Source organism: Leopardus geoffroyi, chromosome C1 (genome assembly GCF_018350155.1).
Source record: "Leopardus geoffroyi isolate Oge1 chromosome C1, O.geoffroyi_Oge1_pat1.0, whole genome shotgun sequence".
Classification (NCBI taxonomy): domain Eukaryota; kingdom Metazoa; phylum Chordata; class Mammalia; order Carnivora; family Felidae; genus Leopardus; species Leopardus geoffroyi.
Genome location: NC_059328.1, coordinates 157,386,476 through 157,407,417, shown reverse-complemented (window position 1 = coordinate 157,407,417; position 20,942 = coordinate 157,386,476). Strand labels below are relative to the sequence as shown.

The window sequence follows — 20,942 nt, the reverse complement described above, 5'->3', positions numbered from 1 at the left end:
GATGCAATATAGTCAAGTTTTTAGATTTAACTTTTAGTTTATAGGAAGTACAGGATAGAGAAGCAAGTTAAATGACACCATGAGGAGCCAGACCAATCCAGTATTGCTTTTAAATGAATTTGCATTTTATGAATCACCCTCACATTTACCTTACCCCCCAGAGCCACTAGGGCATGTGCACTGCACTTGGTGGGCAGAGAGAGCTTGCACATGTTGCGGGCCCCTTGTGGTAACTGCTGCTCTTGGGAAATCCTAGGACACTGTAGACTATAGTGTCTTTGACAGGATCATATTGCAGCTTGCACGGCTTCTTAATAAATATAGGAATTTAGCTCACAGATGTGTCAGTCTGCCACCTTTAAGAAACACTGAATTCACTTAGTTGAAGTGTAAGGATGAAGGATGGAAAATTGATCGTGTCCTAAATATTTAACTTACAGCAATTTATGTGTTTTGCAGTAGAGTGGAAAGAACTGGAAAATTGGCACTGTTTGATTTGGTGCCAGCTTATGATTAATTTGTTTTCTGGTTTTGCTATTCCTGAAACTGGTTTTCCAGAAACATTCTGGGATTCAGTTGTTTCATCACGGCAGTGTATTTATTGAGTGATCATTGTTTCAACTTTAATTTATTATTGATCTTTCAGGCCCACAGCAGCAGAACTTTTAAAATGCAAATTCTTCCAGAAAGCCAAGGTAACATGCTTAAAACCCCACGTAAATCTGCTATTTTGAAATCACTATGAATTTCTATGTGTGATATTTGGTGTTAAACTGTTGGGAATATTTATTTTGCAGAACAGAGAGTACCTGATTGAAAAGCTGCTTACAAGAACACCAGACATAGCCCAAAGAGCCAAAAAGGTAAGCATCAATAGTCTTTGTGACCCAGCATGGGCTCCTCCCCACCCAGGGATATGAAGCCCACAGACAAATAAGAAAAACATTGCCACATACTCAGGATGTGTTATTTAGAGGCTCTCTGATTAGCAATTCCTCATATAGCTGCATTTTGCCTTTTGGCTATCTCTGGCTTGTTGTGAATGCATTTGTGGAAACAGTGTGAAACTTGAATGATTTCGTACTTTCCATTTTTCAGCTTTGCTTAAAGAAGGTCGGAGGGGAGGGGATTGTGATGAGGTATGAACATTGGAGAGGTGAAAGATCCTTGAATATCTTTCTTTTGGATTTTATAGAAGAGGGGGCAGTCATTTTGAAGCAGCTTGAAATGATGAAAACAAAAATCAAAATCTGTTTTCAATGGTTATCTTATTTTTAATCCGATTTTATTTACAAATTTAATGGTTATCTTAGTATCTGGAATATTGGTTCTTTCCTCATCAAAGACCCTGGCCCCTCTTGTAGTTTACCTCATGTTAACTGAATTATGTTAATGATTACCTGCAAAAGTTTCCATTCTTGGTTTTAGATTTTTAAAATGGTGTGTATGTGTGAGTGTACTTATTTACGTATTTATCCAGAGTTTTTTTTTTTTTGTAATTACTGATTTCATTATGGTATGAAACCTAACAAAATTTAACCTCTGGTTTGGTTTAATTTGGTTTTAAAATTATGTTAGATATTTATAATTTAAAGTATTTATGTAATCACAGATTTAGAAAGGAAGGTTCCTCCCCCTCCTTTTATGGTTAATAGTTATAGGGAAAGCCGATATGAATCTGAGGTATATGCTCTGAAATAAAACTGGCAGAGGAATATGCGTTCGAGATTGCATCTCATCATGCCTCGGTGAAGTAACTCTGAATGTTGCATTCCAGACGTTGCCTTTCCTAAAGGCTCAGTAAGAAGTACATTTAGCGGATGCCTTAAAATTATTTGAAACAGATTTAAAAATAGATTTTAAGAAATGACCCACTCTGGGAAAGAAGAAAAAAAAAGGAGTGGGGGTGCCTGGGTAGCTCAGTTGGTTGAACTACTACTGTCTCTTGATTTTGGCTCAGGTCATGATCCCAGGGTCGTGGACTCGAGCCCCCCATCAGGCTCCATGCCAAGCATGGAGTCTGCTTGGGATTCTCTCTCTCTCTCTCTCTCTCTCTCTCTCTCTCTGTCCCTCCCCCACCACCCCCCTCCTCTGCTCGCATGCTCTCTCTCTCTCTCTCTCTAAAATAAATTAAAAAAATAAAAAAGAAATGACCCACTCTGTGTAGGTGTGCGACTACCTCCCTGGGGCCAGCAGGATTCTCTGTGGGGTGTGGGATCTTAGCATGGGGCTTTTAAAAAAAATTTTTTTAAGTTTATTTATTCGTTTTGAGAGAGAGAGAGAGGCCATGCACACGTGCACACACATGAGCATGGGAGGGGCAGAGTAACCCACTGAGCCACCTAGGTGGTCCCAGCATGAGGCTTTTGATCAGGCATCTAAAGTGTTGAGTTGAAAAACACTGTTAGGGAGCCATTGGCTTGTTCCATTTGTGAGGCCCTCAGAGAACATTTTTGTTGGTCTCTGCTTGTTTCACTGTTTTTTTCTGGTCTCATCCTGTAGCTGTTCCCTCAAGAGGGAGTTTGCCAGGTGTATTTTCTCTCCAGAGCTTTTTTTAGCTTCACACCCCCCAGTCCCTCCCTGTCAGGTGGCCTGCCGGCCTCTCAGGTACAGTGGTTTTCCTCCCCTCCCAAACCTAATCTTCTTGTGTTCTGTGTTTCTGCCTGAGTTACCTAACCTCAGGACACTGGGATTATTTTTGTGTTTGAGACCTCCCTTTTCCCTGTCCTCCCTGTCTTCCTCCTTTCTATTCCTTCTTAGACGTTACCACAGGATTAACTTTCTGATCGTGTCACCTAATTGCTTAAAAGTGGTTCCCAAAATTAAAGATAACTCCAAGAGCAAATAAGTGAAAAATAAAGTTCCTATCAAATAGAGGCCAACCTCCTTAGCCTCGAATTCATGGCACCCTTTCAACATCCAGCCTCACATTCTAAACTCCAGCTCAAGTCAACCACCTGTAGTTCTCACTCTGTCTACTTTCCTCACTAACATATGCTTTCCTTTGAGAGTCTGTCATTTGGGAAAAGTGAAGAAACTCTCCAGGCTCTGGCTTTATTTTCTTTCTTTTAAAAAAATATTTAAGTTATCTATTACATGTTAGTGTTCTTTGCATTCCACATCCCATTTTGCATGTATCGTAAACAGTAAGCAGCTAGAGTTTGGGGACCTGTGATATTTCAAGCATGTCTTCTGCCATTTTCTTATTTCTGGGTTTTAGACTTAACTCTCAGGCTTGTTTTGTCATCCATCCCTTCAGGTGGAAAGTGGCTGCCCATCTTGGAGTCAGAGAAGTGTAAAGGGAGAATATGTTAGTTCTTTAAACATCATATAGAAAAGAGAGTGTGGGGCGCCTGGGTGGCTCAGTCGTTTGGTGTCCGACTTGGGCTTGTGTCATGATCTCACGGCTTGTGAGTCCAGGCCCCACGTCAGGCTCTGTGCTGACAGCCCAGAGCCTGGAGCCTGCTTCGGATTCTGTGTCTCCCCCTCTCTGCCCCTTCCCCAGCTCACACTCTGTGTCTGTCTGTCTGTCTGTCTGTCTCTCTCAAAAATAAACATTAAAAAAATTAAAAAAAAAAAAAGAGTGGCCCATAGTAATGTTATTCTTGCTCTCTAGCTTCATCAAGTCTGCTGTTTTCATGTTACAATTCTCATTTTAAAGTTTATTTATCCATTTTGAGAGAGAGGGAGAAAGAGAGAGTGCGCATGCAGGCAGAGAGAGAGGAGAGAGAGAATACTAAGCAGACTCTAAGCTGTCAGCACAGATCCTGATGTGGGGCTTGATCTCATGAAGTGTGAGATCATGACCTGAACTGAAATCAAGAGTTGGTTGTTTAACCGACTAAGCCACCCAGCCACCCCTATTAATTCTCATTTTAAATTGCACCTTCGTTATTAGCTACACTCCTCTCCTTGCCCATAGGCTCCATGGCAGGTATGCTGACCAGAACATCGATCACAGTGCGTGTCTTGCTCATATCAAGTGCCCACAAATGTTTGCTAACTCAGTGAACACATATGCTTGAGTGTACCAAGGAAAGGCCATTTTTTTTTTTTTTATTCACCTAAAATGCTTGACATACACTTGTTCCTAGGATTCCCATTAATAGCAGACAAACCTCCCTCTCTCCTTGGTGTGCATGATGTTGGTAAGCGACTATGCTGTTCCTTATTTGAAACTTATCCTGCAGCCTTGGCCGCTTGGAAGTAAATATTATTTTAATCACCATGAGCATTGAAAACCTTTGTTGTAGGATGTCTTTGCTTGTCTTAGGTTCTTATAGTGTTTATGTATATCCAGTGTAAAAGTTGGTATGGGAGAGTTTTTCGTGTTGTGTCATCCATTTTTGGACTTCTCTTTATTGACATTCACTCAGCTGCTTATTTTCCTGGTTGATCATCTTCTAGTTTCCTGGTGTAGATTTGTTCCTCAGAGGCTACTTGTTGCTGTTGGTCCTTTGATTTTTGTGTCCTCAATTTGTTGTTTAAAAAATAGAAAAAACATGGGGAGGCTGGGTGGCTCATTCGGTTGAGCATCTGCCTTTGGCTCAGGTCATGATCTCACAGTTTGTGAGTTCGAGCCCCGCGTCGGGCTCTGTGCTGGAGCCTGCTTTGGATTCTGTGTCTCCCTCTCTCTCTGCTCCTCCCCCACTCGTGCTCTGTCTCTCTGTCTCTCTCTCAAAAATAAATAAATGTTATTTTTTTTTTTTAATAGAAACAGAGAATCCATTGCTATTACCAGTGTTTACATGGAAACTGGGCCTGTTGACCAAGTTCTGGACATTGAGGCAACCTGTGTTGATTTGAAATTTGTTATCATAAACAACAGTTTCTGCTTCTCCTCCCTAATAGTAACAAAAATTAAGAGATATTTTTAAATATGTGGTTTTTTTTAAACATGAATAGTTCTCATATTTAAAAGAGAAAGGGGCCAGTTGTAGCTGTTCTCACAGAGCCCACCAGCGCTGTCCTTTGGCACTAGAGAGGTAGAGGCCTGTCACATTCACGTTTGGCCAGAATGTGAAGCATTAGTCGGGGGCCATGGGTAGATGATCTTGTCTTCATCCTGAGTGATTCCTCTAAATCAGAAAGAAAAAAAAAAATCAGTGTGGCTTTCCTGGTAATTTAGTGACATAAAATGATTATGTGTGTGTGTGGTCATTGCTGAAATTAGGGATATTTGTTTTTATCCTGGAGGCATAGTATTTGGTCCATTTGGGGCTCTTTTTTGCTGACAGACAGTGTTGCTTAGGGATCATCTTGATTTTTGTTTACCCTAATTTTTCTCTGAAATGGAAATTCTGTCTGACTTCAGGCATGTGGTGAAGGGTAATGAGAGATTTGGGGTTCCTGGACCACAAGATAGTCTGTGAATTCTAAATGAGAATGTACTAATAATGACCCATGAGAACAAGATTAAGTACACCTATAATTTCTTTTCAACTCTTCACCTATCCTTGTGCATGAGAAGAAAAGGCCTCATAGCCGTTAACTCCTTCTCATGTGAATTTTTAGGGGCTTGTCTCCAGCCGTCTTTAGGGGTTTGAATGCTTGAACGTGAGGTGTTCCACTGTGTGGGGAAGAGTGTACATCCTTCTGCCAGAAATGAATCTGATGCTTAGGGCTGTGTGCATTTTCTGTAGGACCATCTAAGTGTCAGAGTTGGTTTGTGTCTCTGCTTTATGTTAGTGATGCGAACATTGACTCACACCTTCTGTAGCTAAAACCCACTGATGGCAGGAGAGGGGCAAAGAGTTAGTAGCTCTACAGATAACTAGATGCCAACTGCTTAACCAGAAAGCATATTGGCCAGAGAAGGGATGAAGTCGGGGAAGCGCCACACACTGTTGTTTCTGTGGCAGTTGCCGTGTTTTCATGGGAAGAGGAATCACTGGAGGGTTTTTATTGGAATTTTCTCAATTTTGAAATTGCGAAGTTACAAATGATTAGTCGCTGTCGGAAGGAAAGACATGTATCACTGCTGCATTTGGATGGAACGATTATGGATTGAAAAAAGTAGTGTGGTATTTGTGGGTCCCAGAATTTCTTGTATCAGGCTGTAAGTTTGGCTTCGTATTAAGGACCCGGGGAGTTGACTTCATCTGATCCTCCCATGTGCTTAGAAATAAATAGGTAGGAATTGTTACAGTTCATACGTATTTAATACTTAATGTGTGTTCATGATTTGTCCTTTCTGGTTTTACTTGTCATTTTGAAATAACTTTGGGCTTAGAAAAATTTACAAAAATAGCACAAAAAATTTCTGTATTTTCTCTCTCTCTTTTGAAACATTTCAGAGTTATAGACATCATGCCCTTTATCTTTAAATATTACTTCAGTGAACATTCCCTCAAAACAAGGGCATTCTCTTACAGAACGGTATAATTATCAAAATCAGGAAGCTAACATTGACACAGTGCTATTACTTAATGTTCAGATCTTATACAGATTTTGCCAGTTTTGCCACTGGTCATGTATCTGGCCCAGGGTCCAGTCCAGAATCGTATAGTTGTTGTCTACCTTTGTCTCCTTTCTTCTGGAATACACTTTACTTTTCTCTTACTGACAGTCACACTTTTGAAGAATACAGATCATTTATTGGGTAGAATGGCACTCAGTTGGGTTTTTTTCTGCTGTTTCTTTGTGATTACCTTCAGTTTATGCATTTTTTTCCAGAAATACCTTGGAATGATGCTGTGTTCTTCTCAGCATAGCACGTTGAGAGTCACATGATGCCGGTTTATTCCTTCACTGGTGATGTTAACTTTGGTCACACGTTTAAGGTGGCGCCTGCCAGCTTCTTCACTGTAATAAACACAATCACTTCTTAATAGGAGAAATAACATTTTTTTCATTATATTAAACATTAAAAGGTAAAGTGAACGTACTTACTGTACAGGGTCCTTAGCCTTTTTTCAAGGAAAAAGGCTTTATGCCACTGTGGTTGCTTTATGCTTTATGCCACTGTGGTTGTACATTCATAGGATATTAATGGTAAGAATTCCCTGTGATTTCTAACCAATGTTTTGCATAAGGAACACTTGACTAGAGTGTGATGTTTAGATTTAGCTAGGGAGTAGGAATGGTGTCTGGTCTGGAAGCAGCAGTAGCTGGATCTTTGTCCTTCACTGGGTGAGCTGGCTCATCTTTCTGAGCCCAGTGTGTCAAATGGAGCCAAGGACACTTACTGTGTGTTGCTGTGACGATGAGAGACGATCTGTGCAGGATGTCTAGCACTGTGTTTGACACGTCGTGAGTGCTCAGTCCAACACAGGCTGCCGTGACTATCTTGTAAATAAGGAATGATTATTGTGGCTACATAGGTGGAAAATTTAGAAGTAGGCAGTGAAATAGGGATCAAGGGGGGTCCTGGGAGTTGGGCAGGTGAAGTGGGTGATGAAGGTTGTTTCTTTTGCTGTTGGTCTGGATGGGATGGAGAAGAAGCCCATGGAAAAGTAAAGAAAGAAGGAGAAGGACAACAACCATTATTTCATTGCTGTTGCCTATTCACATCTTCATGTTTTCTTTTCTGCCCCAGCGAGGTGCTGGCAGTAGGCAAAAGCCAGCAAATTTACTGCAGCCAATCCTCTCTACCATGAGAAAGAAGCACTGTGTGCGTTTGTGCGTGTGTGTGTGTGTGCGTACGTGTGAGAAGACCAAAGAATATTGAGAATCAAATACACACAGCTGATACTCATTTACAGCTTTTAGATCACTTCTGCCTATGCTTCCCTATGTATTCTAAACAACCATGCCTGAAAACAGGTTGGGCAGCTATTGTCCTTACACTTTGCAGTTGAAAGTGTGAGAGGTGAACTGACTTGTCCGAAGTCACACGGCTAATTAGAGGCAGTTCTTATTTCTGGTTCTGTGCTCTTTCCACCAAATCGTACCTCAGAAGGAAGAAGAGAAGGGAGAGGGTAGAAAGGAAACATAGATGGAGAAGGTGGGCAGTGTGAGAGGGTCTAAGTAGGAAAAGGGGAGGTGCCTTTGTCATTCTCCCCAGCAGGTAGTCTTCCATGTAACAATGTAACACATGCCATTATTGAGCACCAGGAGATGCCGTAAACATCATTGTAGGACTCTGAAGCTTGCCAGCGTTTCAGCAGATGTGGGGGGTGTAAGGTGATAAGTGGGCTTTGGAGATTCTGAAGGGAAGAGAGTTGGCTAGTGGGAGTTTGATAGCATCAACAGTTGTCACAGCCTGCCAGAAGCTCAGCTTCTCATTCATGAAATGGGGTAAGTAATGAAAGTAACGATACCTACGTGTGTTTTTCAGGTACAGCGTAGGAAGCGTGTGACACAGGGGTTGGTTGGCACAAAATAATAAATGGCACTAGTTATAATCATAGTGAGTTTTATTATTATAATCACACATATTGCTTTATTATTACAGTTTTATTATTATAATGTCATTATTGTTTTTGTAACGTTTTTGATTGCCGTACTGCGGGTACCACTGCTGCTGTTCTCGTTTCTGCAGCTGCTGTAATGGCTGCTGACGTTACAACCATGCTACCAGTAATGGGCACTGAGGTGCAAGTAGATAAAGGACACAGCCCAGGCAGTGAAACTCCCCTTTCAGTGGGGAACACGGTGTAGGCAGCACAAGACATACTCAAAGAGTAGCAGAGAATAGATGCCTTAGGATGTGGGCGCGGAATATGCACTGCCAGAGTGAGAAAGGTTGTGGAGCTGGTGGATGCAGGAACATGGGGAGAGGAGAGCGAGGAATCCGTACGTATTGTGTACCTTCATGCACCACGCTAGGCACTTGGCTTACATTTATGTCAATCACTGACGCCTGGTAGTAAGTAACCAGTGAAGTCCTGAGTGACAGGACAGATAGGTGATTAAGAGTGGTTGAAAAAGAGTATACATATGTTGAAGTATGAGTGTAAAAGAGCATAAATATCACCTGGTTTGTGATCGTTCAGTGTGTAGACCTGAAAATTAAGACCCAGATTGGACCTTGACTGAGTTGTCATACAGTGGCAGTCCAAAGCCAGCCAGCTTCCCAGTTTGCTACCATTTAGACTCTTCTTTTCGTCAGTAAAGAGGGAGAATGATTCTGAGTTTCTACAAAATTGCTTTTTTAATCTCCTGGAATATTATAGCTAATTCATAAGATATTGAAGGTTATATATTATCAAGAAACCAGAGAATAAATACTGTAAGGTGATTTCAAACGCTTGATGGATGGATTTTAATTTTGTTCCAAGTCTTTCCAGTAGAGGGCAGTGAAGGGCTTTAGTTCTGTGTAGCTATTGCAGGCAAACTGAGCAAAAGTTTTTGGTTTTGTTGAAGGTCTCAGACTTGGAGTAGAAGAATCAAAGGATGTTAGGTACCTACTGAGCCATGAGTTCCAGACACCTTAGTCAATTGGAGTGTTTTGTTTTGTTTTGTTTTGTTTTTGTTTTTTGCTTTACTGGACAGGGGGTTGAAGGGCGAAGGTTTAAATACTTCTTATTACCATTTTCATTTAAAATTACATTTCTATTAACAGATCAAAGTAACCTAACTTTTGTATTTTACGTAATTCGTGTCAAAAACAAAAAATTTCAATTTTGACTGCAGGATTAAGATCTTCCAGTATTTTACAGTTTAACTTAGTACAGTTCTGGGTAGTTGCAAACTGTTTCTAGAAAGTTCCTTGGTTCCTGCAGTTCTCCTTAAAGCCAGATAAATAGAGGGAACAAGGAGTCAAAGCATACGGTAACTGTGAAGGAGAAATGAACAGACCTCTATAACTATCATCATGTATTTTGGATTTAACAGAAAATACTCCTCTTGATTCAGGTCGGCCTGATGGCGCATGTTCTCTTATTACTTTTGATTCTTTTCCCCTTGTTTAAAAAACAACCAGACATATTGGTAGTATATCTTACTGAGGAGCTCACGTCCTCAAAGGGAGGAGGACTGTGGTGGTTGAGGATGTTATTTTTCCTACTTTAATACTGAGAAAAGTTGTCCAGAGAGGTTAAAATTATTGTCTTAACTGGGTCCGTAACTGAGACAGATATCCCTGAGAGTGTAAACTCATTAATATTTGCATTATTTTTACATTTTAAATGCATTTTAGTTCAGAATGTAGAGTTCATTTGCTCAGAAAAGTGCTTTTGGTCACTAGGGGGTGCTATCAGAATAGCTCATTTAGGAACCTGTAGTCAGGAATTGTTCACTAGTCTATAGAAACCCTGCAGTTTTAGATTTCTTCCTTTGGCATCATGCCTGTAAGGAGCTTGGGTTGTGTTTGTGTTGGGGGTGAATTAGGCAGAGGTGAGGGTAGAGGAAAGAACAAAGAGAAAAAGCATCATAATTTACTTTCAGTTCTGTTGACAAATTGAGTTAAAAACTGTATATATTTTGGGCAAGTGGCCTCTTTCTGGTGACATTGACTTAGAAGAAGAAGGGATCCATGGAGGAAATTGTGCTTTGCCAATCCTGGCAGCCCCAGTCACAGGGAACATCTGTATTTTAAGATTGAGGTGTCTTTTTTTTTTTTTTTTTTTTTTAATTTTTTTTTTCAACGTTTATTTATTTTTGGGACAGAGAGAGACAGAGCATGAACGGGGGAGGGGCAGAGAGAGAGGGAGACACAGAATCGGAAACAGGCTCCAGGCTCTGAGCCATCAGCCCAGAGCCCGACGCGGGGCTCGAACTCACAGACCGCGAGATCGTGACCTGGCTGAAGTCGGACGCTTAACCGACTGCGCCACCCAGGCGCCCCTGAGGTGTCTTTTAAAGACACCAATTGCTTAAGAGAGTTTTTAAAACTTTTACAGATCTTGGAGACCCAGTTTTGGAAATTTAAAAATAATGACATTCATTCTGAGAATATTGTAAAAGAGACTGTTTGTACAACTTTAGTGTGTAGAGAATGGATTGTTTCCTTTTACTGGAAATGAGTAGACAGAATCAGTGGCCCTATTTCACATCCAGTGTTCACATGCATTTTTGACATCTGCATGTTCACATGCATTTTGTGCTTCATTTTTACCTTTGGGAAATTTGCTAACTTTTCCCAAAGATTGAGTGCATCAGGTAACTTGGAAACTTAATTGGCATACATGGTGGCTGAGAGAAGTCCCTGACTGCCCGCTCATCTAGGGCTCGCTGAGCATCACTGATAATGTACGAGGTACTGACTCCTTTTAAGGCGGTTTGCCTTTTATTCACCTTTACAGCTCACTCTAATACTAGCATACCATTTCTTTTAAAAAGTAGATGAACCATGAAGAATGGAAAGGAATTTGGAATTTGGCTCTAGTTGCAGCAACACAAGTATAAAAAGTTAACAGATGCTTTTTTGATCTTGTCAAAACCCTAATGTGACTGTACCTTCTTTCTGGTTTCGAACCATTCAGTGGCTTCTTGTCAATTATAGGGTAAGTTCCCACTTCTGCCACTGATGGGATGAGGTCCGCTCTCTTGTAGGACGAGGACCATACAAGGCTCCCTGTGTCTGGACAGCTCTCCAGCCTCTCCTTCGGCCACTTGCCACCTCACCCTTGACGCATCCTTACAGACTTACTGCTTCAGCTTTTCTACCAGTGCACTCCTGAAGTCCCACATGTGTTTTCTGTGGAGTTACATGTACTGGTCCCTCTGTTTAAGAGGCTTCTCCCTGAATTTGTGTCTTTCCGAATTTAGCACCTGTTGTTTGAAGCTTTCTCCTCCCATTCCCCCTACCCCACCCCAGCATCCAGATGTTTCATCAGTCTTTTCATCGGTGCCCCTTCTGTACCTGGGGCATCATCCCCCAGTTGCCCTTACCGCCGTTTGCTGTGACTTTCCTCACACATTTGCCTTCTGTACCAGACTGACCTTGCTGGGGTGCAGGAATAGTGTCATTTTGTTCCTGTGTCCCCAGTACCCAGGACAGTATCTCAGTCCATCTGGAATTGAAGTTCAGGAAGCGAGATTGCAGTCACGATGATGGCTTTTATAAGAGTTGATGTGAGAGCATGAGGGGGAGGCCAAGCTAATCTTTTAGCTTTAAAGGAGAATAGTTTTGAAGTTTTTTAGCTGGTGCTATCTTCTTGTATTTTAGGATCAAGACTCAGAGATTATCTGCTTTTTTTTTTTTTTAACGTTTATTTATTTTTGAGACAGAGAGAGACAGAGCATGAATGGGGGAGGGTCAGAGAGAGGGAGACATGGAATCGGAAACAGGCTCCAGGCTCTGAGCTGTCAGCACAGAGCCCGACACGGGGCTCGAACTCACGGACCGCGAGATCATGACCTGAGCCGAAGTCAGCCGCTTAACCGACTGAGCCACCCAGGCGCCCCAGAGATTATCTGCTTTTAGTAGAACATCCTTTGTCATCTCCCACTTGCCGAGAGTCTTGGATGAGCCAGTTAGCTTGACTCACCTTTGCCACTTTATCATGAAGTGGAATGGTTAGATTTTATTATCGAGTGCTTATGCACCCTCCACTTTGGGTTATTTGCCAGCATAAGTTTAGTCCCTAGCCTTTAGCATGTTCTATGTTGTCATTTTCTTTTCCCAGCCAGGGATGTACATAAGTTTTCCCATCTTTGGAAGCCATGTCTAATTAGGAAAATATTTTGAAACTAGACTTAAATTAGTTTTCAGTACTCTCTACTACTTTTGGATTACCTGTTACGTATCCCTGCATTTAAGGGAAACCATTTAAACTTAACTCTTTGGATCATGATCCTGAAATCTTTAAAGTGAATATGACATTTTGGAGAAGGGGAGGTGATAGAGATAGAAAGTAATGGAACTTTTGTGCGTATTGGGAAAGGAACACGTTTTATCCTCCTTCCTCCCTGCCCTCTCACACTGGTCATTCATGGTGTGGTGAGGCCAGCAGAGGGCATGGTACACATGCGTTAAAAATCCAGTGCTCCCAGGGGCACCTGGGTGGCTCAGTTGGTTGAGCTCCTGACTTTGGCCCAGGGCATGATCTCACAGTTCGTGAGTTTGAGCCCCCCATTGGGCTTTGTGCTGACAGCATGGAGCCTGGAGCCTGCGTCAGGTTGTCTTTCTCTTTCTCTCTCTCTCTCTTTCTCTGCCCCACTTCTGCTCATGTTCTCTCTCTCTCCAAAATAAAATAAACATTAAAACAACAACAACAACAACAAAAACCAACAGTGTTCCTGGGGGAGGGGGGGGCTGTGCTTGTTTTATGTTAATTAAATTTTATTGCTAGAATAAAGATGCATTGTTTTATTGTGTTTTTTTTTAAAAGGCCAGAATACATGTATTTTGTAATTTCTTTTTACTTTGAAATTAAGTAGTTTTAAAACAAATTAAAATTCAAGAGCTCAGTTAAAGTTGTACTTTGATACAGGATTTTCTAGGCTCCCCATTAAATTACTTCTCACAAATTCAAATACTCATTTAGAAGAACATATAATAACTTTTCATTGTTTTTCTCACGTATGGAAAGGAAAGAAGTCATTGTACAACTTATGAAATAGTAAGAGAGCTAAGAAATTCAAATAACAGTCTTTAATCCAAATTTAAAAGGCCATTTGAAATTGTTTTGGCTGTGTTGCATCCACTTTGTTAGCTGATGAGTTCGGTTAGTGAGGAACCGGAAGGGTCCTGTGTTATCCAGGCTGGAAAGGCTCCCTCGGTGGATAAGGGCAAAGTGCTGAGAGGTGGGCTTTTCTCTGTGACTTTGTGGAAAGTGGTAGGAGGTAGGAAGAGGAAAGTGAGAGACGAAGCCTAGAAAGAAGTGGAAAAGGCCCAAAAGGAAATGGAAATCTTGGTCAGGAAGATGGGATCCACAAAAGTCTGTGCTGAAAGGTAAGTCTAAGTGTGGGTGCTTCAGACAGGCCCCAGCTAGACCCTGGCTCTGCCACATGCTTACAGAGTGACCTGGGGCATCAGCTAACCACCCCCACCCTGCCTGGCCTCATCTGTGAAGTGCAGATGGTTCAGTGGCTTCTCATTGATCCTCTAGAGTGAAGAGTGAATCATGAACTGGGCCTCCAGTGCTTGCCCTGGTCTAGTCCCTTCCTTATCCTTAAGACTTCTCTCGGTATTCTCCACCCCCGCGCCCCCATTCTCCATGTGTCTGTTTGCCCAAGGATCCTGCACAGGCTGCTTTCCTCTCTGCATAGGAAGTATCAGCCCCCTCCATCCTCAGCAGACTTCACTTTCAGGTCAAAGAGGGCTTTCTGCAGAAAGCAAAATTGGAACCGTGCTGTATTCATTGTTCTGTGACTCCCCCTGTGTTTTCATGTCCACCTGTGACATCTTTTTGTGTCAAGAAACAGAAATTTACTAAGTTAGGTTTAATGACTGTATGATGTTCTATAAGAATGACTAATCAGTTCTTTCTTGTTGGACATTTAGATTGTTTCCAATTTTTTTCACTGTTAACCATACCGAGATGAACATCATTGTGCAATGCACTGTTGCATCCAGTGTTACTTATTTTGTTAGGATATGTTCCTGGGAATAGAATTGCTTGGTCGAAGAGTAAATGCGTTATAATTATTGATGCATATTGGCTTACTCATGTTTAAAATGGTAGGCATTGTATTTCAGATCCTGGCCTGAGTCTCAGGTCTGTCACCTGTACAATAATGTATTACACACACATGCACATGCATATTCTTAGCTCAGTGCCTGGCATACAGTATTTAATATTATTATTTATTTTTGCTATTGAAATGTTATCCATATACATTTATTTTATTTTCCCTTTTTGTAGATCTTCAGTTAACTGTTTTGCAGAGAGCATCCCAGGTCTTCTGGCAGTTTTGCAACCTTGAGACTTTCAGTAGCTTTAGGAGGGATTAGAATGAACCATGTACTAAAAGCTGATCGATATGAAGCCTATTGTGGAGGTCCCAGCTTGGGTTCCTGAACTCTTAGGGCCATTAAACGTACTTAGGAGAGAGCCATCGGTGGTGAAAAGTATGGGGAGCCCTACTGTTCTGCAGCGTGTTCTTAGTTAAGGAATTATTTTCAGTGTGTGAGGACGGGGCTAAGTGTGCAGTGTTATGAGGTGTTTTTGCTCGATATTCTGTCACTGCAGTCTCTGTGTCCAGAACAAATGATAAACCAGCTGCCAGCCTGAGAAATGATCCAGCCATTTTCATCATCCCTTAGTTTATGGTTTTCGAGCGCTCATTATGGAGGTCCGACGTCAGCCGTCTGTGCTGTGGCAGGCATTGGTCCTGCCCGGTGTCACAGTCAAAGGACAGCACCCAACATTTTGGGTGCTGAGCTTTTCCTTTTTATTTATTTTATTTTTAATTTTTTATATTTGATTCCTATTTATTTTATTTTGTTATGTACTCGTGTCCTGGTTCAGATCCTTTATGATCTTAACCAGTTACAACTTTTAGAGTTGGGAACCCCATTTTTTGTTTCTTCTTTTCCGAATCATCACATAGGATGTTTTTAAGAAGTATAACCTTGAGATTATATCCTCACTGCCCCTTGTCTGGCTTTGAACCTTGGGTGAGTCTCCCACCATCTCTGAGACTCCATCTCCTCACCTTCCCACCCGCCGAGGGTTTTTGTGATGTTTAAATGCGACAGTTTATATCAAATCCTTATGCAGCATCTGTGATACAACAGGGATTCCACTCGTGTGTTTTTTGCCTTTCCCTTTCCCTCATTGTGCCTCAGGAAATGTTCTATAAGGAAGGAGTTGTGTGTTATACAAGTGAGCCTAAGGAAGTATTTAAATGTCATGTGAGGATTGTCTTTTATTTTCTTAAGGAAATTAAAGTCTGAGGTTAGTGATTTCACCTTGTGCTTTCCTTCTTTCTTCCTGTCTCCACATAGCCCCAGAAGCGAACCCTTGTTCTTCAAATAGAACTGTTTGTTCTTGCTCCTCCGCCAGCACTCACAGGCTTAGTCGTTTCCTTAAGGACCTCAATTTACTCAAGTTTATTTAGAACTGTGTTATTCGTTTCTGTTTTCATTGTAAGATTCCAGATTTCTTCATTTATTTATGGATTTTAAAGTTATAATTAGAAAGGCTCCCCATTTAATGTATTTTTTAACAGATATCATTAATTTATCTGTTAGAACTGTTAAAACCCAAAGTTCAGCTGAGTACGTTTGAAGACCTAATTGGCTTTATTAAGCAATTCGTGAGTCAGGCAGCTTTCCATCTAGCAAGTAGAGAGATGCTTAGGAGTTGTTATGAATGGAAGATTTTTATGGGAAAGAGGGTGGGGCAAGAGGTTATTGGCAAAATCAAAGAAAGGATTGTTTTAGGCAAGGTCACCTTCCCTTAGGGGGAAGGGCAGAGGGTCTTACTAGGTGGCTTACTTCATCTTCCTTTGTGGGATGGAGAGGACCCACGTGACAGATTACTTCATTGGTGCTGACCAGAAAATTCCCACTGCCTGGGTAAGACTGCATTTTCGAGGGAGGTTGGAACTGCACTTAGGTTAGGCGATAGGCCCTGGTGTGGTGGCTTGGTCTAAGTCACTCCATTTTGGGCCTGTGGTTTTCTTTTTAACAGAGCAAAGTAAAAGTTTTTGGAAATAAATGACCTCTGACTCAGCTCTTCTCCTGCTGACATTTTCTATAGTATGATGTCATTTCTATGTGATCCCTTCTGCTTTTCTTTTAGTTACCACCTTGAGAGATATTCTTCTGTACCCTTTCCCTGTAGAAGCTTAACACCTAGTGGTTCTGAAAATTACTGTGCAGATACCCAGGCCCCTTAACCAAAGATTCACATTCAGTAAATCTGGGCCATGGCCCAGGACTCTGTGTTTTTAATTAGCTGGTCAGTTGGTCACGGTACAAGGGATTGAGACAGACCTGGTTTGTCTCCAGATTTGGAAGGAAACCATGTTGTTAAGCTCACTCTACAAAAGTGATTTACTAGTCCTGCTTTACTAGTCCTTCCGTAGGTACAGGGAAAATGCCTGGATCTCATCCACTGCTTTTCTCTTTTTTCTATGGACCTTTGAGCAATGCTCTTCCCACCTGTCTTGCCATCTACGCTCCGAACTCCACTGAAGCAGTGTCCCCCTCCTAGTTGTTGCATGTGAGGTCTGTTGTCTATGTTGTGCTGGTTGCGAGCCAGGCAGAGCTGTAGTATCTCCTTAAACCACAGCTTCTTTTTGGTATTAATAGGTCTTATATCCATTCTCAAAGTAGGCATATCTGTCTTCAGAGTGCTCTGATTTTACTAGCATTATTAGCATAGGCATATGCTAATAATTTTTACCATCCTCATAATGCTAGTGTTGGAAAACAAAATTCAACTGGTAAACTTACAGATCCAATTGGCTTTATTCAGTGATTCATGAATCAGGCAGTATCCCACCTCCAGATGAATTATACAAAATGGAAGGCTTTTATAGGCAGGAGATGGGAAGAGGAGGTTAAAAGAGTGGATCATTTCAGGCAAGGTTACCTTCTCTTAGAGGAAGGCAGGGGTTCTTGTCATGCAGATTACCTCACTGGTGCTGATCAGCAAATTCCAGACTGACTGGTTTAAAATTCCACTCTTAGGAGAGGCTACAACTGCTGTTAATTTAGGTAGTAAGTCTTGGTTGGGGTTTAGCAGAAGTGACTTAATTTGGGGCTTATTCTTTTTAACAGGACTTTTTTTGATGCGTGATATAGGAAGGGGTGTGGCCGACTAACATTTGAGGGAGGCAGGTTGGATGAATGAGCCTTACTCGTATTCTTAGTGCAGAGTGAGAGATAAGGTGATGTGCCATATTTGCACAGTGAGGAGGAGAGTTTCTAATGGAAACCTTCCAAAGATTAAATAGAATGGAAATAAAAATCACAAAGGACCTAAAGGTCTGGAAGGGACCCTAGCTGTCATCTCAGACAGAGCTTCCCAACCAGTGGCCAGAGTACATGGGTAGACTGTGAGTGGGTTACAGGTGAGCCACACTACTGATCTTCTTATTCCTCAGGGCAGTGGAGCAGGGCATGAGATGGCTAGGGTTCTGGGGCCAGTTGCTGTGAATCGCTTTAGCAGATTATCCCAGCATGCTATATACATATTACCATTTTCTGTATGTGCCGTGAGGTGCACACGTTTGTGAAATAAGCACCCAACCCCCTTGGTATAACATTCTAAAAAAGAAATTTCATCTAGAAGTCCAGAAATTTGGATATAAGAGATTTTGGGAAAGCTTAGGAGTTCAAAGAATTCAGTTTGAAGACTACTGGTCTCTCCTCCTGGTATAGAGAGCAGATACTGAGTTCTGGGGAAATTGAATGTATTTTAATCAGTGCCCAAGACCTGGATCACTGCTTTTGGCTCCTGCTTCAGTGCTAATTTTTTATATTGCATGAGTGGGGGAGGGGCAGAGAGAGAGAGAGACAGACAGACAGACAGACAGACAGAATCTGAAACAGGCTTCAGGCTCTGAGCTGTTAGCACAGAGCCTGATGTGGGGCTTGAACTCTGAACGGCAAGATTGTGACCTGAGCTGAAGTCTGATGCTTAACCTACTGAGCCACCCAGGCGTCCCTCAAATCAGACTTTCTATAGAGATTTTTGAGAAATTTGACAAGCTAATTGTAAAATTTATTTGAAGAACAAGGGCTCAACAATATGTAATGTAGCTCAATAAGACATTGTGATATTGGGGATAGACAAATGATCAATGGCATAAAATAAAGAACCCCCAAACAGACCCCTGATATATGACAGATGTATTGTAGATTGCATAGAAGGAGGGACTATTGTATTATGTAAGTAGTTCTGGGACAAGAAATACAGCCATCTGGAAAAAAAAATTCTTATCCTACACCATATAAATAACTTCATTCCTAACTAATTAAAAATTTAATGTGGGGGGCCTGGGTGGCTCAGTTAGTTGAGCATCCAACTCTTGATCTCAGCTCAGGTCATGATCTCAGGGTCCTGAGTTTAGGTCCCTGTTGGGCTTCATGCTAGGCATGAATCCTACTTGAAAAAAAAAGTTAAAAGATAAAAATTTAATGTAAAGGCAAAACTAAAACTTTTAGAAAAAGCAAGCACTTCCTTGGAACAGGGAAGGTCTTCTTAAACAAGATCCAAAAAAGTCTGTCTCTAAAAGAAAGGGCTATTAAAGTTACCTGCATTAAAGTTAAGGACAACTGTCTGTCACTGGATACCATTAATGTAACAGAAAGATAAATCTGAAACTGGGAAAAGGGGTTTTTAAGACCTACAACAGACAAGTGATTGGTGTGTAAAATATGCAAAGAACTTCTTCAGATCAGTAGAAAAATGAACATAAATAGACCAACAGGTGTTTCCCAGATGAAGAAATACAAATGGGCCAGACACATTCCAAAAGATGTTCAACATCATTAGCAGACCTACTATCCCTCTTATAAATAGCTAGTGGGAGTGAAAGGCACTACAGTCAATTCGGAATTGAAGATAGTACCTTGTTGCTTATGAAAGATATTTCTATGTCCTTTTGTCCAACAGTGCTACACTTAGAGAATTCTATATCCAGGGAAACTTTTGCATGCCGTGCTATGAGACCATTTACAGGAATTTTCAGAATAACAATTGCAATTATAAACATAAGAAAATAAGCCAGATATCCTTACACAGGAAAATGATTAAATGCAGTGTATCCACACATCAGAATATCCTCCAACAGTGAACATGAACAGCATAGATGAGTCTCAGAAATGTAATATTGAAGGGTGCCTGGGTGGCTCAGTCAGCTGAGTGTCCAACTCTTGATTTGTGCTCCAGTCATGAGCCCACAATTTGTAAGATTGAGCCCCGTGTCAGGCTCCTGTGCTGACAGCGCAGAGCCTGCTTGGGACTCTCTCTCTCCCTCGCTCTCTGCCTCTCCCCTACTTGCATGCCTGCTCCCTCTCTTGCCCTCTCTCATGTTATATATATACAATGGGATACAACTTGGTAATAAAAAAAGAATGAACTCTTGCCATTTGCAACGATGTGGATAGAACCGGAGGGTATTATGTTAAGTGAAATAAGTCAGACAAAGACAGATATCACATGATTTCACTTATATATGGAATTTGAGAAACTTAACATGATCACAGGGGAAGGAAAAATAAAAGAGATAAAAAGAGAGGGAGGCAAACCATAAGAGACTCTCAAATGTAGAGAACAAAGTGAGGATTGATGGGAGTGGGGAAAATGGGTGATGGGCATTTGTTGGGATGAGCCCTGGGTGTCATACATAAGAGATGAATCACTGGATTCTACTCCTGAAGCCGAGTCTATGCTGTATGTTAACTAATTTGAGAGAGAGAGAAAAAAAATCAGGTCAATAAGCAATACCCAGGGGGGAAAAAAAAGAAATGTAATATTGAGTGAAAATGAGTAAACTTATAGAAGAGTATTGTGAGAATGATACCATTTTTATAAAAGTCAAAACTGAGCAAAACTAAGTGAGCTAGTATTTAGGAATATGTGTTTGAGATAATATGATTTTTTTAAGAAGTAAATTGCAAACAGAGCAGGACTGGGACGGGTAGGAGCACATGGGTGAAGGCAGCAGTATTTTAAGTTATATATTATTGCTGTTATGCTTCATTACTTACATATATCATATGTTCATTTCTATATATCCGGTATCATATCACAACAGCGAAAAGAGCCAGACTACCTAGATTCCAGTCATGGCAGCTCTTACGCTGAATGCTCAACCATGGACAAGTTACCTTGACTTCTTCAAAGCTTGGTTTCTTTATCTGAAAAATGGGATGATAGCAATAGTATCTACATCACTGAGTTGTGATTACTTTTTTTTAAAGGTCTGCGTGCTCTCGCGTGCACAAGTCGGCGAGGGGCAGAGTGGGGGGGCGGTGGGACAGAGGATCTGAAGCAGGCTCTGCGCTGACAGCCGAGAGCCCAACGCAGGGCACGAGATCTCACAAACCACGAGATCATGACCTGAGCCAGCCGAAGCCGGACAGTCAGCCGACTGAGCCAACCAGTAAATGGAACCCTCTGTAAGACTCAAGTTAGTTGCCTAATACAGAGGAA

The 20,942-nt window shown here is 41.4% G+C and overlaps 1 protein-coding gene across 5 annotated transcripts in view; it reads left to right on the top strand.

The window, feature by feature from the left end:
* Nucleotides 1–20,942, top strand: part of STK39 (serine/threonine kinase 39) — a 324,651-nt gene that overhangs the window by 131,783 nt on the left and 171,926 nt on the right. For all 5 annotated transcript variants that reach the window (XR_006712938.1, XM_045480088.1, XM_045480087.1 and 2 more), the window contains 2 exons: nucleotides 647–695; nucleotides 798–863. Coding sequence is in view for 4 of the 5 variants with exons in the window: in XM_045480088.1 (XP_045336044.1) it covers nucleotides 647–695; nucleotides 798–863 (115 nt within the window). In the remaining variant the exon portion in view is untranslated. The remainder of the gene's footprint in view (nucleotides 1–646; nucleotides 696–797; nucleotides 864–20,942) is intronic.